We start from the raw sequence: 14,195 nt of genomic DNA, 5'->3' as shown, positions 1-14,195 counted from the left end.
GTAATGCAATGATAACGGCTTGGAACGTGGTTCATTGATGACAGGAGCATTGCGAGTGGATACCATGATCGCCTCGATTCACAATCCCCCACAATGGTCGATATCTAAATATGGTAAGGAACGAATATGGATATTGACTACACTCATTTCGTTTTGTTGATACTTATTATGATTTCGCTTCAAGTAAACCATGAAACCCTCCGGACATGTCCATATGAAAGTGACCTTTATCATGTTCGACTTGACGTTCTTCGATTTCCAGTCTTATTCTATTCCTTCGTGTGTGCATGCACTATCATCGACTTCTTTGAGCGCCCATTTCTACCATCATCAATGCACTATTTATGCCCATGTCCACTCCAAGCCAACCCACACTTCTCTCCCCGCTTCATTGCCTCCCTCTCTCAGCTCCAATGTCCTCTCCTGGTAAGTGTCATCAACACAAGCCGCAGTTACAGCTTCCAATGACGGCGAAGGTCCTAACCATCCCAATGGCCATGCCTCTCTACCGCCCACTATTGGTCCAGGCATATTTACTGGGGCCAACAACACCCACATTCCATATGGCACATTCATCGATACTTCTGGAAATTCGGGACTGAGATTCAATATCAACAATAGTTTTGCTTCTGGCCGTGCGTGGGATTTATCTGTTTATGACCACGAGTTCAATCTTCGTAATTAGCTCCTCAACGCTTATACGACCTGCTACAGCCGGTTCGTGCTTCGTACGAAGACCGCTCAGGTAAACGGGCTCGATGCTTGGTAGGCACTCGAGAATGTGTCTTAAACGACATCAAAACATGGGTAGATGGTGCTATCCCAATATGCTGGCTTAATGGCCCGGCTGGCTTTGGGAAGTCGACCATAGCGCAGAGCGTAGCAGAGTGGTGTGCTAGGGAACGGAGGCTTGCCGCCAGTTTTTTCTTCTTTCGGGGAACAGGAAACCGGGATAATATATCCCATTTAATTCCTACTCTGACTTTTCAGCTGTCGACCTGTATCAAAACCATCAAGCCGCTGATAGAAAATGCCCTCGTTGAAGAGCCCTTTCTCACTCATCGGGATACTTCACTCAGCTATCAATTTGATAAATTGATCATGGCCCCCATGCTTTCCCATGCACGCTCAACATCCACGCAGAACGGTGTCGTACAAAAACCCATGGTGATAGTTATTGATGCCCTCGACGAGTGTGAAATTGGGGACGGAGAATCAATGGATAAGTTTATCGACGCTGTCATTGAGGCATGCAGGTCCAAGGGAGACCGGGTCCCGTTTCGATTATTCATCACAAGTAGAGTCGAAGAACATCTTCGGTTAAAACTTGAAACCATAGATGCCAAGGAGGTCTCCCTTCAGCTGAAGCTGCAGCATTACAACACTGGAGCGGACATTCACATGTTCTTTGAGTCTGAATTTGCCAATATATATGCCGCCAATCGCCTACTCATGGTTGCGGATTGTGTATCAGAGCCTTGGCCTTCTTGGGACGTCCTTAACACCCTGGTCCATAAAGCTAATGGGTCCTATATCTATGCATCGACATTCGTCAACTTTGTTCAGCAAGCGGGGGGGATGGCGAACCAACGACTTCTAGATGCCTTGGAGGCACATGGCCTGGATCCTCTGTATAAGCAAGTTTTCTCCAAGGCTTTATTTTCGGAAGTTGCACCTGGAACTGTGGTTGACCTCATGTGGGCAATGGGATTCCTGTTATGTCTTGAATACCCGCTGTCCATCCAAGACCTTGCTCTCCTGATGGATGTACCGCCACGAAACCTTGTCAGGTCCTTTCTCGGAATTCAGTCCATTCTCCTTATTCCCGAAGCCGACGACAGTCCGGTGCACCTAACCCACATATCGCTCCGAGATTTTCTAATGACAGAATCACGCTCGGGTGTCTATTTCACTAACCCCTCTCATTGTCATGCTTCCATTGCAATATGTTGCCTGAATATCATGCAGAGAAACGGGGACCTCTTTTGGTTTACAAATGCGCCCTTGCGGTATGCATTCCAGAACTGTCTGGACCATCTCCAAAAGGCTGTTGATGGTTGGGAGAATTACCATTCCGAGTCATCTTTCTCTGTTTTACTGAGCATTTCTCTAACCAACTTCGCCACAAGTAGCAATGTATTCACTTCTTGGATACATACTGCCATCCGATATGGGCTACCAACCCGCTGCTCAGAATTACAGACACGGATTGAGGTAAGTTAGAACACTTGTGTGAAATGCATCTAACGCAAATCCGGTGCAGGACTTGTTGCGACGCCGCCAGAATTCATGTTTGGCTCTAGGGAGTCTCAGTAACATGATTGAGAATGCAAAAGTACGAAATTGTTTCTGATTCATGATGACGAAGCACTGAGAATCTTTTTCCCCAACCCACAACACTTCAGAATGTGCGTATATTATACCTTACATTAGAGGATGCTGATATCCCACTTTGTTTGACTCCGGCATGTGGCTAGTATGTGGGTGGTAATATTTTGCGATAGATGATTATTGACCCAACATTTTTATTGGTGCATTGGCTCGGCAGATAGTGAGTCAATTGAAAACAAGGGCGTTGAAACTGAGCTGATGTACATCCACTATACACAGAAAGTATGTCATTTTCAATATACACACATGTTATAAGGAGATGACTGCGCAAACAGGACGTAAGTAACATAGTACTATCTGCATAGCAAATATCTCAAAGGCGGAACACTAATGAGTCTACTGAGTCAGTTTGTGCGTTGTCCAGTCATCTAATCATATTACCTTCTGATCTGCTTTTGCACGGTTATCAAAAATATTGCTGTTTCGAAATTCCATGTTTCAGTGTGTGCGTTACTCAAGAAATGAATTCTTCCTGTAAGGCTTTCTACTGAGGCTTTATGTGCTTTCTACCCTTTAGAACGTAAGTGTTTATATACGCTGGATTTCTTGCTGAATTTTCTGATCATGGCATTATGCTTCGACAGTTTCACAATCTTGTATGTGCCCAATATTCTTCCACTGGAAATTTTCCAGGTGGCTCACCATTGCTGCCCTACTATGCGTTATCAATAGCCTGTGTGTAGCCATTCTCCACTTTATGCAAGGGTTGCCACTGACATTGTGATGATCTTTGTTGAATACACTTGAACACTGTCCGCTAACCGCTCCACGATTTCATGGTGGCCTTCTCAGGAAGTACGTCGCTCTCAAACTTATTTAGCCAGACTTGGCACTGACTGCCATGCCCTCCCTGACATTCTCAGTTTGTACGTCCCTCTCGATTTTATTCAGCTAGATTTGGCACTGACTATCATGCCCTCCTTGACATTCTCAGGGAGTATGTTGCTCTCGATCTTATTCAGGCAGATTTGGCACTGACTGCTATGCCCTTGTTGACATTCTCAGTTTGTACGTCGCTCTCGACCTTATTCAGGCAGATTTGGCACTGACTGTCATGCCCTCCTTGACATTCACAGTTTGTACGTCGCTCTCGACCTTATTTAGCCAGACTTGGCACTGACTGTCATGCCCTCCTTGACATTCTCAGCAAGTCCGTCGCTCTCGATCTTATTCAGCTAGATTTGGCACTGACTGTTATGCCCTCCTTGACATTCTCAGCCTGTACGTCGCTCTCGATCTTATTCAGGCAGATTTGGCACTGACTGTCATGTCCTCCTTAATGTTCCTAGGGAGTACGTCGCTCTCGATTTTATTTAGCCAGCAGATTTGGCACTGACTGTCATGCCCTCCTTAATGTTCCTAGGGAGTATGTCACTCTCGATCTTATTTAGCCAGACTTGGCACTGACTGTCATGCCCTCTTTGACATTCTCAGCCTGTGCGTCGCTCTCGATCTTATTTTAGCCAGAATTGGCATTGACTGTCATGCCTTCCTTGACATTCACAGTATGTACGTCGCCCTCGATCTTATTTAGCCAGACCTCGCACTCATTGTCGTGCCCACCTTGATATTCTCAGGGTGTACGTCACTTCGTTGCCTTATATGTTGTGCTTTGGCTCTCCCTAAAGCCTTTTATATATTCTTCTGCTCTTTTGATGACCTCAGGATGTACGCTGCTTTCTTCTTATATTAGCAAATTCTCTTTCCACTCACAGGTCGCATTTTTGCTCGATCTCCAGGATGTAAGCTGGTGGTCGTCTCCTGACTGCATACTAATCATTACTTCTGTATTCATGTCATCAGAAGACCCGCAATGTGTGTGTTATCTTCTAGTGTAAGTGCATATTTTTCTTGTCAGCGGACCTGTTTCATTCACAAGTTTCCCATCTTGCATACAGTATCCGTGCCGTACAGCCAATACTGACTACATGTGAACGGTGAACCTGAACTTAAAGATGGTTAGGAATATTCCTTACATTGTGCGAAAGCATTTTTACCAACTTCCTCGCACCGCAGATTGTATGTTTTGTTGTTTCCCATTACGTTTCGTCAAAAGTTACGAACATATTCATTTTGCGCACTACGACCGGAAATATGTAGATTGTACGAAATCAGCTTGCTTTATAGTCTTTCTACGTTCAGCACTAATATATACATTATCCTTCACGTTCTTTGCAGAAAGTAAGTACACACACCGATCTGAACTACTTTTGAACTGCTAATCATCTTTACTTCTAGTGGGTATGTAGCTCGTTTCATCCTGACCTCATGAACGTTGGTTCAATGTCATACACGTGATACGCTCGATCGATAGCGAGTATGTGAACTTTACTTCTTTAATTTTCGTGTCCCTAAAACCCCTACCACTACAGCAAGCGCGTCACGAGGAGCAGTTACAGACGGAACGGATGAAGGCTTCACGCACCCCGCCGGTCTTTGAAGGTTAGTTCCTGATATCAGCCCGAGCTTTGCTGTGACATAGCAAGTTCTCATATATCACCATTCCACCACAGAAGGGCCAGGAGAGCCGTTACGGAAAAGGCAGAGACATGCCTGAAATGCACTTTAAGGTACCCGCTTATTGTGGGTGGGCGAGCAGGATGTGGCTCGTGGTGCCTGTGTGCCCGGTTTCAGATTTTTAGGTATCATCATCTTGCGATTTCGTATTAGAAGCGATCTAGGGTCTTTTTCGGGGTTTCTGTTGGACGTGTCGTAGCTGATAGACGTTGGGTGGTGAAATGATTGATAAATGGGCAGATTTCAAGGGCGAGAGGGAGAGGGAGATGGAAAGATGGTGTGAGGATGGGGTTAAGGCGTGTTTTGGTTTCTTCTTTTGCTATGTATTTCATCATGCCAGATTTTTCGTATGTTGACCGCTGCCTTTGTATTCTGAATCGTTAGACCTTGATGGTCGTGCATGGTACAAAAACATTGCAAGATTAAAGATGCGGTCACAACAAAGCTAGGCAGTCAAACTCGGGGTACCAGATAATGTTTAACTTTGCTGGTGGCGACCGCGTAAAATCTCCTTTCTGATGAGTCCGTTCATGGTGCTTTGTGCTTTGCGTTCTGAGTAAGGAGGTATAAGTAGATATTACAATTAAGATCCTGTCCTTGTACAAGTGTTGGAATTACGCTAGAATAGAGGCTAGACGGTATAATTAAACGATACGCAATGGTCAGTCAGTCCAGGGTGATGGGGATAGTGTAGGACTGGGAGGGGTCTGAAGTCAGGCCCTTGATATTATACGCCCCGAAACGTGAGCAGTTCTGCGAATCGTAGCCATGAGAAACTAGATAGAGGTGCATTGGAACATTTTAGGTATCGGATTTTGAAGAAAATATGGAAGAGCGGGTGGGGTCGGAACAATGCCTCATCGGTTTACCACAGGAAGTCTTACACTCAATCGTTGGTAAAGGAGTCGAGCCGTGGAAGGCAGAGCGGGCATGCACAAAGTATGTCCGAGTCTCAGTGCGTGTGCGCGAGGGGGAGGGGGGGTATTTGAAGTTCGTGGCTTGGATATAGCGACTATAGAGTAAGGAGGTTGTAGAGACTCAGGATGAGGCCTCGATACACTTTCTTCTAAGAAGTTGACGACTAGCGATTAGTTGATGCATTCACAGGTCGCTCTCGCTTTGTACGTCGTACACCCATAGCTATAGTACTCTATACCTAAGTACCAAATTTAGAAGTTCAAGGCCGCGGAGTATGAATCTGGAAACTGCGCGTGTCTCCCACTGGCTTGTCTTCATAACACTAAAGGTATCAAGGTCGTCTTTCAAAGTGAAAAAGACTGTAACGTGACCACTAGCATCCTATTATCACCAAGTACTTATCGTTCTCACTAAATTGGGTAAACACGACAACTGATAACCAACGTTTTAGCCAAACGAAGTCTGAGCAACGAGTTCCTAGAATGCTCAGTCCTTCAGGTTCAGAAGCTTCATTCGTGTTTGTTGGAGATGGATCAACCAGAGACGTGGTAAACAGGCCTTTACAAGCGGAGACTTCCTCTAGTGATGTTAGTGACGAGGTCTCACACGTTTGTGTATTCAGTTGCTTGAATTTATCCTTACGCTCATGCATTTGACACTACACAATGTTTTTAGCCAGTTATTCATCCGTCGTGCGAACCCTCGTACTGCCCTGGGTCTGCAGCTTCTTTTGCGCACGATTGGTCTGCAACTGGCACGGGAGGGAAGCTAAAGACACATGGTAGACATTTCCTGGATAGTTACGGTAGAGTGTGCAGCTTGAGAGGTGTCAATGTGTCGGGCTCTAGTAAAGCGTATGTATCAATCATCATATGTCATTCGTATATGAAACTTACGATGCCCTCGCAAAAGCCCCGCCAACCACGACAATGGTACATTCCCTGCCAATCACGATACAGTGACTTTCGTGGGACGTCCATTTCCAATCAAAGAAGCACACGAGCATTTCTCTCGACTGAGGAGATGGGGGCTCACATTTAGTAAGCTTATGCATTTCCTTGCTTCTACTTGTCAAACTGATCTTTGCATTGTAAGTTCGGTTTCTCGTGACTTGGGAGGCAGTTGAACACGCAGGACCGTACGTTGATAATTTATACGCGTGTCTACTCCTCTTTAATTGTTCATATGCAGGGGATTGTACGATCACGGATATCTCACTTACATTCATGAGCTCTTGTCACTTCTTCCTCGATACGGGATGTCTGCTTTCATTGTTGTTCATCAAGACGTATGGTCCAGGTATTCGGGCGGTTCAGGGGCTCCAGCATGGACTCTTGAATCCATTGGCTTCGACCTTCACGCTTTGGAGGAATCCGGTGCTGCGTGGTTGTTGGGGGTGAAAGGTGGTGGACACGTCGAGGCAGAACGCGGGATTTGGCCTTGTGGATACCAGAAATTGGCAGCTGCGACCATGGCGTAGGTTCACAATGTTTAGAAGAAATGGACCTTGCTCATGCACGATTATAGCACTTGTTTCTGGGCAGGTGATACCTTTGCACCCAAGTTGAAAATCCAGGCTCCAGACGGGCAGTTAAAATCTGTTCAGCAGTACCTCCAAGATGCATTTCTAGATATGTACACGGTTGTTGCGCAGAGACTAGGGGATCTAGATGGTGTACTTGGGTTTGAGGTGCTACAATCCTTTTTTTTCGTTTCGTTTCATAGCTAATATGCGCTGTGAAAGATTATGAATGAACCTCATCGAGGGTACATAGACCTCCCTTCGCTGTATGCTTTCGATTATAATACAGATTTGCATCTATCCCACGTTCGTAAGTACTCCAGCTTTATTTCTACTCGTTGCTCATATGCCCGCCCATGTCAATCCATAGCTTCTGCATTCCAGTCTTTTATGCTCGGGTCGGGTTATCCTACAGAGATTGGCCACTGGACGCGCTCCTTTCCTATGCCCACTCGCCTGACGTCTAACACTGTCTTGAATTCGGCTAGCAGGAAGGCATGGCGCACAGATGGCCCTACACAAGGCAAATGTGTTTGGGAAATGCACACCGTTTGGGGCTGGGACCTCGACAAGAATGAAGGTGTGGTGCTGCGAGAAAACTACTTCGTCAAAGATCCAATGACGGGTCGCAAGGTAACATACTTCTTAGTGATTACAGAGATTGCATGTTGACAACCACAGGTTGATTGGTATACCGATTTCTACTACCCGTTTCTCAGAAGATGGGCGGATCGTGTCAGAAGTGTTTCTCCTAATGATAAGATACTGTTCGTTGAGCCTATACCAAACGAAGTAAGTTGATTTCCAATTTCAGGAAGGCACTCTAAGATTTTCGTCTAGTTTTGTCCCTCTTCATGGACACCTGAGCGCCAATTACCGAACATGGTCTTTTCACCTCATTGGTGAGCGAAACACGCTATCAGATATTCCGATTCTAATGTCGATATGATAGGTATGACCTGAACGCCTTATTTGCAAAAGCCTTCGGGGACTTTACGGTCAATGTTCAAGGTTTATCCAGGGTATGGAATTATCAGCTACATCGAACGTTTTGTTTGAGATTTTCCCTCGCTTTATAGGGTATGTTTCCCTTGAAGGCATTTTATTGGGGCCAGCAAGGTGCTCGAGACAACTTTTCATTGCAATTACGCAACATAGTAGAAGCCGGGTACAAGGCACTAGGAGAAAAGCCTGTCCTAATCGGAGAGTGTGGCATACCCATGGATATGAAGTAGGACTTTTTTGATTACATGGTTCTAAACCAGTGCACTAAGTCTTACATTCTTTAGTCACAAAGAGGCATTTATGGATGACGACTTCAAGTGGCAAGCACGTATGATGGACGCGATGATGACAGGACTAGAGCAGGCTCTAGTGGGCTTTACGTATGTTAAACCACCTGCATGTCAATACACCGTGCATGGCTGATGCTTTTCTAGCCTATGGAATTATAATCCTGACAACGACGATGAGAAGGGTGATGACTGGAATGGCGAAAACTTCTCGTGGTTCAGCCGTCGCCGTGCCATGCCTCCGATATTATTGGATTTTGATCAGACATCTTTCACGCTGGATAACGGAGCGCGAATTTTGCCCTCCGTAGTGCGTCCCTACCCTGCAAAGACTGCAGGTATACCAATTGGTTTCAGTTACGAGATGACCACAGGAGTATTCACATATGAGTGGGCTGTCCCTGATACATCCGATCAAAACTTTAGTAAGGGCACAAAAGGCAACTCCCAGAGTAATGCATCGGTCTCACGCCCCCCGCTCTCGGATCACCCTGCTGTCAACGCTCGAGAGACAGAAATTTATGTTCCTTCCCTGCTCACTCACGGAAGGAAACTTCTGGTCGAGGGACTGGAGCCCGAGGACAAATACTTTTATGACCCGGCCCGACAAACGCTGTATATCGTCCCCCATGACTTCAAGCCGGGAAAGACTCACAAAGTCACAGTTTCAATCAAGCCTCCTCCCAGACCTGCTTTCCAAGTCAATTCCTTCTGGAGTGACTTTGGGGAGATGTTCAGCTCTGGCTCAGTCGTCTTCCTTGGCATATTAATATTCATCTATACCCGGTACAACGGTTGATCGTAGAGGACGGATTGTACATTCATGAACAGCTTAATAGTGTTACAAGTTCAAGTTGTGGATACCAGATAGATGCTCTATGCGTAAACACAGGCCTGGAAACTCATCGATCGAGATGATATATTTTGGGTGCTATATAGATGGATTTAAGCTTTGAAACTTGGGGTACTGAAGACTGTCGTGAAATATTTCAAGTGAATGGACTTCAAGACCTATTCAATACGCGTTCCACCATTTTGGTTGACAATCCCAGGTAATTTTCAGGGTCACATAAGCTTTCTAGCAGAGAGCGCGTTAAACCACTGTGCTTGATTTTGTCATCTTGTAATAGAAGATCAATCAGAGGTACGTCCCGTCGTGCGCTTTGCCTGCATATATCGTACACCAGATCGTGTGCAACCTGTCTCCCAAGGCTTGGCCCGAGACCCATCATCACAGCTTCAGATACTATAGCGCCTTTGGTGATCTCGAGATTTTTCTTCATAGCTGGAGGATGAACCTCAAGTCCGGCAATCAATTCGGCTGTCTTTACCAGTGTTGCATGGGTCAGTGTGCAAATTTGTGGAAGGGCGATCCATTCGATCTCCCAAGGCCCGGTTGACCTCTCGTGGTCTTCGACCATGGCCTCATATAAAGCGGTAGACAGCTGACGAACAGTGGCTGACATGGCCGTGATATAGGCGCATGAGATTGGGTTTCTCTTCTGGGGCATCGTCGAAGATGAACCCCTGTGTGGGTAGTACGGTTCAGAGACCTCTCCTACCTCCGTTTGCATCATGAGCTTGACATCGAAGGCGAACTTCGAACACGTCCCTGTGAGCAGCGCGAAGTATCCGCCAACTTCTGCGATGCGATCACGTTCCGTATGCCATGCTATCTCAGGTACTCCCAATCCCAGCTCCTTTGCCAATTCTTCTTGACATTCCAAACCACGACCATCTGAAATGGTTGCCAATGCTCCAGCTGCTCCACCAAACTGGACCACGAGCAGTCGCGTGCGGATTTCTGCAAGACGCTGTCGATGGCGGTAGAACGTAGACAACAACCGTGCGAGTTTGAAACCGAAAGTGATGGGTACTGCTTGCTGCAGATTACTGCGAGCAGCCATCGGGGTGGCTTTGTGTGTTTCACACAAGAGGCGTAGACTATCACAGATTTTGTCCAATGCTTCAGATACTAGGTTGAGGGTGTCACGAAGCTGCAGAACTGTGGCCGTGTCTGTGACGTCCTATTACCAGTGTCTAGGGGTAGTTTACTAAACGATATGAGGCCTATAGAACGTACCTGTGTCGTGGCGCCCCAATGAACCCATTCCCCAAGACTAGGCTCAATTGCGTTTACATTGTGCACAATCTGCTTGACGACACCTAGCACGGGATATCCTATCTGTTCGGTCTGTATTCTCAGCTCTTCGAAATCAATATTCTGAACCCGGCAAAATTTCACGATCTCATCTGCAGCTTTCTGTGAGATAATATGGAGTCTGGCTTGTGCGATTGCAAGAGACGATTCGAAAAGAAGGTAATAGGATGTGCGAGTGGTATCTGACCATATCGCTGAGGATTCAGGACTGGAGAAAATGTTCCTGAATATCACTGAATCGGTTACTGAGGTCATTCTGACAGTTTGACGAGTTGAGAATCGTAAGCCGACGCAGTCAGGAGCTGGAAGAACGAAGGCTGCCTATTGAAGTCGCCTTGGGCGCTACAGTATTGGTTTCCGGATGATCGACCATTGGAGTAATTAATGAGCCTGCACTCCAATTTGTTCCATAACATTGGAGAACGCTTGCAATGGAAGTCTTTCTGACCGTAAATAACTGCGTCCTGAATGATGGGCAGGTGAGCGCTAGCTCATGGTCCGAGTTATACCTGAAGTGATGGTGACATAGCAGGACAGTCTGAGGTAGTATGTCAGACCGTCCAGACACGCCCCGACGCTGCAGCTGTGACTATGTAGCCAATGCTGTTGCTGTTCCTTCGAGGGCTGGCCTAGGGCTGCAAGAGACTAGAACAGTGTAGATTGCACGAAAGGAACAAAGACAAAAATATGTTCGCTTGTGTCCACGCGTCTCTGTCTGCGCGCTCTATCAAACCAAGCTTCCTTTCCTCTATCTCTCAGCGTCCATGTGGAGGAACGTTGTCATCTCCTGGGAAAACGAGGATCTATAAGTACGAAATGGCATTCCAGTTGGGGGTTCAGTGTATCCTCCATTTGCAGTTCAAGTTTGGCCGTGGTCATGGTTCTGCAGTCCATCTTCCGTACAGGCCTCACCGTCCTTGCAGGCGCTTCTGTCGCAAGTACATTCCTCACCGAGACACCTCATATCGAAGTTCGTTCGAAGATTCACAATGAAACTGGATTGCGATATGTGAAGAACTCAGGTATATGTGAGACCACACCGGGCGTAGAGCAGCTTTCAGGATACATTGATGTCGGCACCAACATGTCTATGGTATGTATCTCATATATCCTGTCGCGCTCATCACTCATGTACTTGTAGTGGTTTTGGTTTTTCGAAGCTCGAAATTCACCTGAAACCGCACCTTTTACCCTGTGGTACGATATTTGTTTTTGACGTGCTATATAATGACTATTGACGTGATATGACCTCTGTAGGCTCAATGGTGGTCCTGGTTGCTCCTCCATGATTGGGCTCTTTCAAGGTGAGTTACTTTAAAATCATGCTACAAATACAGTAAACTAATTCTCGATGAAATACAGAGAACGGACCTTGCCATGTCACCCCCGATGGAAATGCGACGTTTTTGAACCCTTACAGGTGACGAATGAATTTTTTAGACTGAAATTCCTTCGCTGAAGAAAATATATGCAGTTGGAACAATGTCAGCAACAGTGCGTTCCACGTTCCATGCGAATCACTGACAAGGCTAACTCACAGGCTTCGAAGTCATATACATCGACCAACCAATTGGAACGGGGTTCTCTTACGGGAATGACACTGTCAATAGTACTCAATCAGCTGCACCTTTCGTCTGGACCGCATTCCAAGTACTGTTCGAGAGCAAGCAGTTTTCGAAATATGCAAGCCGAGAGTAGGAACACACAGTCGTATGGTTTACTTCGTTGGTACTAAAGCACGTCTAGGTTCATCTTTGCAACGGAAAGTTACGGTGGTCATTATGGACCTAGCTTCGTCACATATTTCGATCAACAGAACGAACTGATTGCACAAGGTGAATTAGAGGGCGAACCCGTCGTAGTCAGTGCACTAATGATCAACAAGTGAGTTCACGACTGAGCCCGTAGGCCAACTACTAACGTTGTAATATCACAGTGGATGGTATGACCCTCTCATTCAGAATGAAGCTTATGTCAATTTTGCGACGTACGCACCTGGTTACGGACAGCTACAGAATGACACGGTCCTCAAGAATATATCTGAAGCGTTCTATGGACCTGATGGATGCATGGTTCAGGAAGAAGCTTGTTATGCTGCTGGCAACTCCACTGAATCCAACAAGATTTGCCTGAAGGCTGACAACTACTGTGTTAGCACGTCGTCACAAAATTTCACACTACGAAGACTAATTAGTGAGATCTTAGATTGACTATGTCTTTGTACCAGCTGTTGGTGACCGTGATTCGTATGACCTGAGGCAGAATGCATCTGCCCTTTTCCCACCGGAATACTACACGCACTTCCTTCACGAGAAACGCATCGTTGACAAGATTGGCGCTTTAACTAGGTATGCCGAGTGTCCCAACCCGCCATACAACCTATTTGAGAAGACGGGTGATGTAAGTTGGATTCCTTATACATAATTGTAAATAGATCTAATGCAGACTCGCGCTATGTGTAGGATGCCAGGACATGGTTGCCTCAGCTCGCTGCACTAGCAAATTCAGGACTCAAGATTTTGATCTGGGTATGGTTTACAAGCTATCTCTACTACCTTCCCCGAATATTTTCTAATCTACTTCACATTGTCTACAGGCTGGTGACGCAGATATTAAGTTAGTAATATATAATCCAATGCTATCTTTTACTTGCTGATCAACTTGCTTTTTAGCTGTAACTGGTTAGGTGTCAGTCAAGTTGTGAAGAGGTATTAAAACGTAAAACTGACAGTATATTTTCGGCAGGGTCATGCATCAGTTCTCGCTATGGATTGGTATGGCAACGAGACTCTCCATAACACGCCGTTTACAAATATGACACTGGACGGAAAGCCAATAGCAGCCGTCCAGAATGTAGATAACTTTACATTCGCGTAAGCGTTTAATGCGTCAGATCAAAGTCTACTCTAACCTATCTTCATTATCAGACGCGTATACGAGGCTGGACACGAAGTGGTGGGTGATATATTTACTCTTTACTCGAACTTAGCTCACAGGACACACAAAGGCTGCTTTCCAACCCGCAGCTGCCCTAGCTATCTTCACTCAAGTCATTAACAAGGAGCCGTTGCACTCTGTATAGAATGGGTTGGTTGCACCACGCGCTTGCGTTATCTAACAAGTTAGCTTTCTCGATATGATGCTCCAAGTGTACATAACTATAACTGCGCTATCAACGTTGTCGAGACTCCTTACTCTATCTAGTCTATTCCTGGTACCATAGGTTAACAGGTCTGCCTTTCAACAGTTAACACTGGGTTTGGTACTGGCTCTTGCTGGTGGATACACAGGCAATGGTCCCAACAGTCCCAAAGATTGATCTGGCTCAGCAGGGAGGTCTGTATCATGATAGGCAGGTGATTCCACAGTAGACCGCATGCGAAGATATGCATGA

The 14,195-nt window shown here is 46.0% G+C and overlaps 4 protein-coding genes across 4 annotated transcripts; 3 read left to right on the top strand and 1 right to left on the bottom strand.

Annotated features, from left to right (window-relative positions):
• Positions 1-413: 413 nt before the first annotated feature.
• On the top strand, positions 414-3,708 carry SERLADRAFT_436613 (uncharacterized protein; the record flags this gene model as incomplete). Its single annotated transcript, XM_007316896.1, has 7 exons — positions 414-426; positions 477-635; positions 686-2,214; positions 3,255-3,328; positions 3,397-3,470; positions 3,543-3,612; positions 3,681-3,708. 7 exons carry the CDS (start codon positions 414-416, stop codon positions 3,706-3,708), a joined length of 1,947 nt encoding a protein of 648 aa, XP_007316958.1.
• A 496-nt stretch (positions 3,709-4,204) lies between these two features.
• On the top strand, positions 4,205-10,588 carry SERLADRAFT_447899 (glycoside hydrolase family 5 protein; the record flags this gene model as incomplete). Its single annotated transcript, XM_007316895.1, has 14 exons — positions 4,205-4,208; positions 6,551-6,680; positions 6,739-6,866; positions 6,922-6,964; positions 7,018-7,302; positions 7,354-7,516; positions 7,571-7,658; positions 7,719-7,981; positions 8,030-8,140; positions 8,189-8,250; positions 8,301-8,370; positions 8,428-8,579; positions 8,638-8,733; positions 8,788-10,588. 14 exons carry the CDS (start codon positions 4,205-4,207, stop codon positions 9,437-9,439), a joined length of 2,247 nt encoding a protein of 748 aa, XP_007316957.1.
• Positions 10,589-10,594: 6 nt separating this feature from the next.
• Positions 10,595-11,070, bottom strand: SERLADRAFT_464204 (uncharacterized protein; the record flags this gene model as incomplete). Its single annotated transcript, XM_007316894.1, has 2 exons — positions 10,595-10,667; positions 10,724-11,070. Coding segments are annotated over 2 exons (405 nt in total), but the record flags the coding sequence as incomplete, so codon positions are not given.
• Positions 11,071-11,639: 569 nt separating this feature from the next.
• SERLADRAFT_464203 (uncharacterized protein) lies at positions 11,640-14,137 on the top strand (the record flags this gene model as incomplete). Its single annotated transcript, XM_007316893.1, has 15 exons — positions 11,640-11,894; positions 11,943-11,998; positions 12,059-12,105; positions 12,164-12,221; positions 12,276-12,295; positions 12,351-12,495; positions 12,548-12,685; positions 12,738-12,951; positions 13,007-13,201; positions 13,264-13,329; positions 13,398-13,417; positions 13,474-13,489; positions 13,547-13,674; positions 13,729-13,756; positions 13,809-14,137. 15 exons carry the CDS (start codon positions 11,679-11,681, stop codon positions 13,881-13,883), a joined length of 1,422 nt encoding a protein of 473 aa, XP_007316955.1.
• Between the last annotated feature and the right edge of the window lie 58 nt (positions 14,138-14,195).

This window comes from Serpula lacrymans (assembly GCF_000218685.1).
Source record: "Serpula lacrymans var. lacrymans S7.9 unplaced genomic scaffold SERLAscaffold_5, whole genome shotgun sequence".
In the NCBI taxonomy this organism is placed as follows: Eukaryota; Fungi; Basidiomycota; class Agaricomycetes; order Boletales; family Serpulaceae; genus Serpula; species Serpula lacrymans.
Note: the sequence above shows the minus strand (reverse complement) of the source record. Positions and strands in the feature narration are given on the sequence as shown.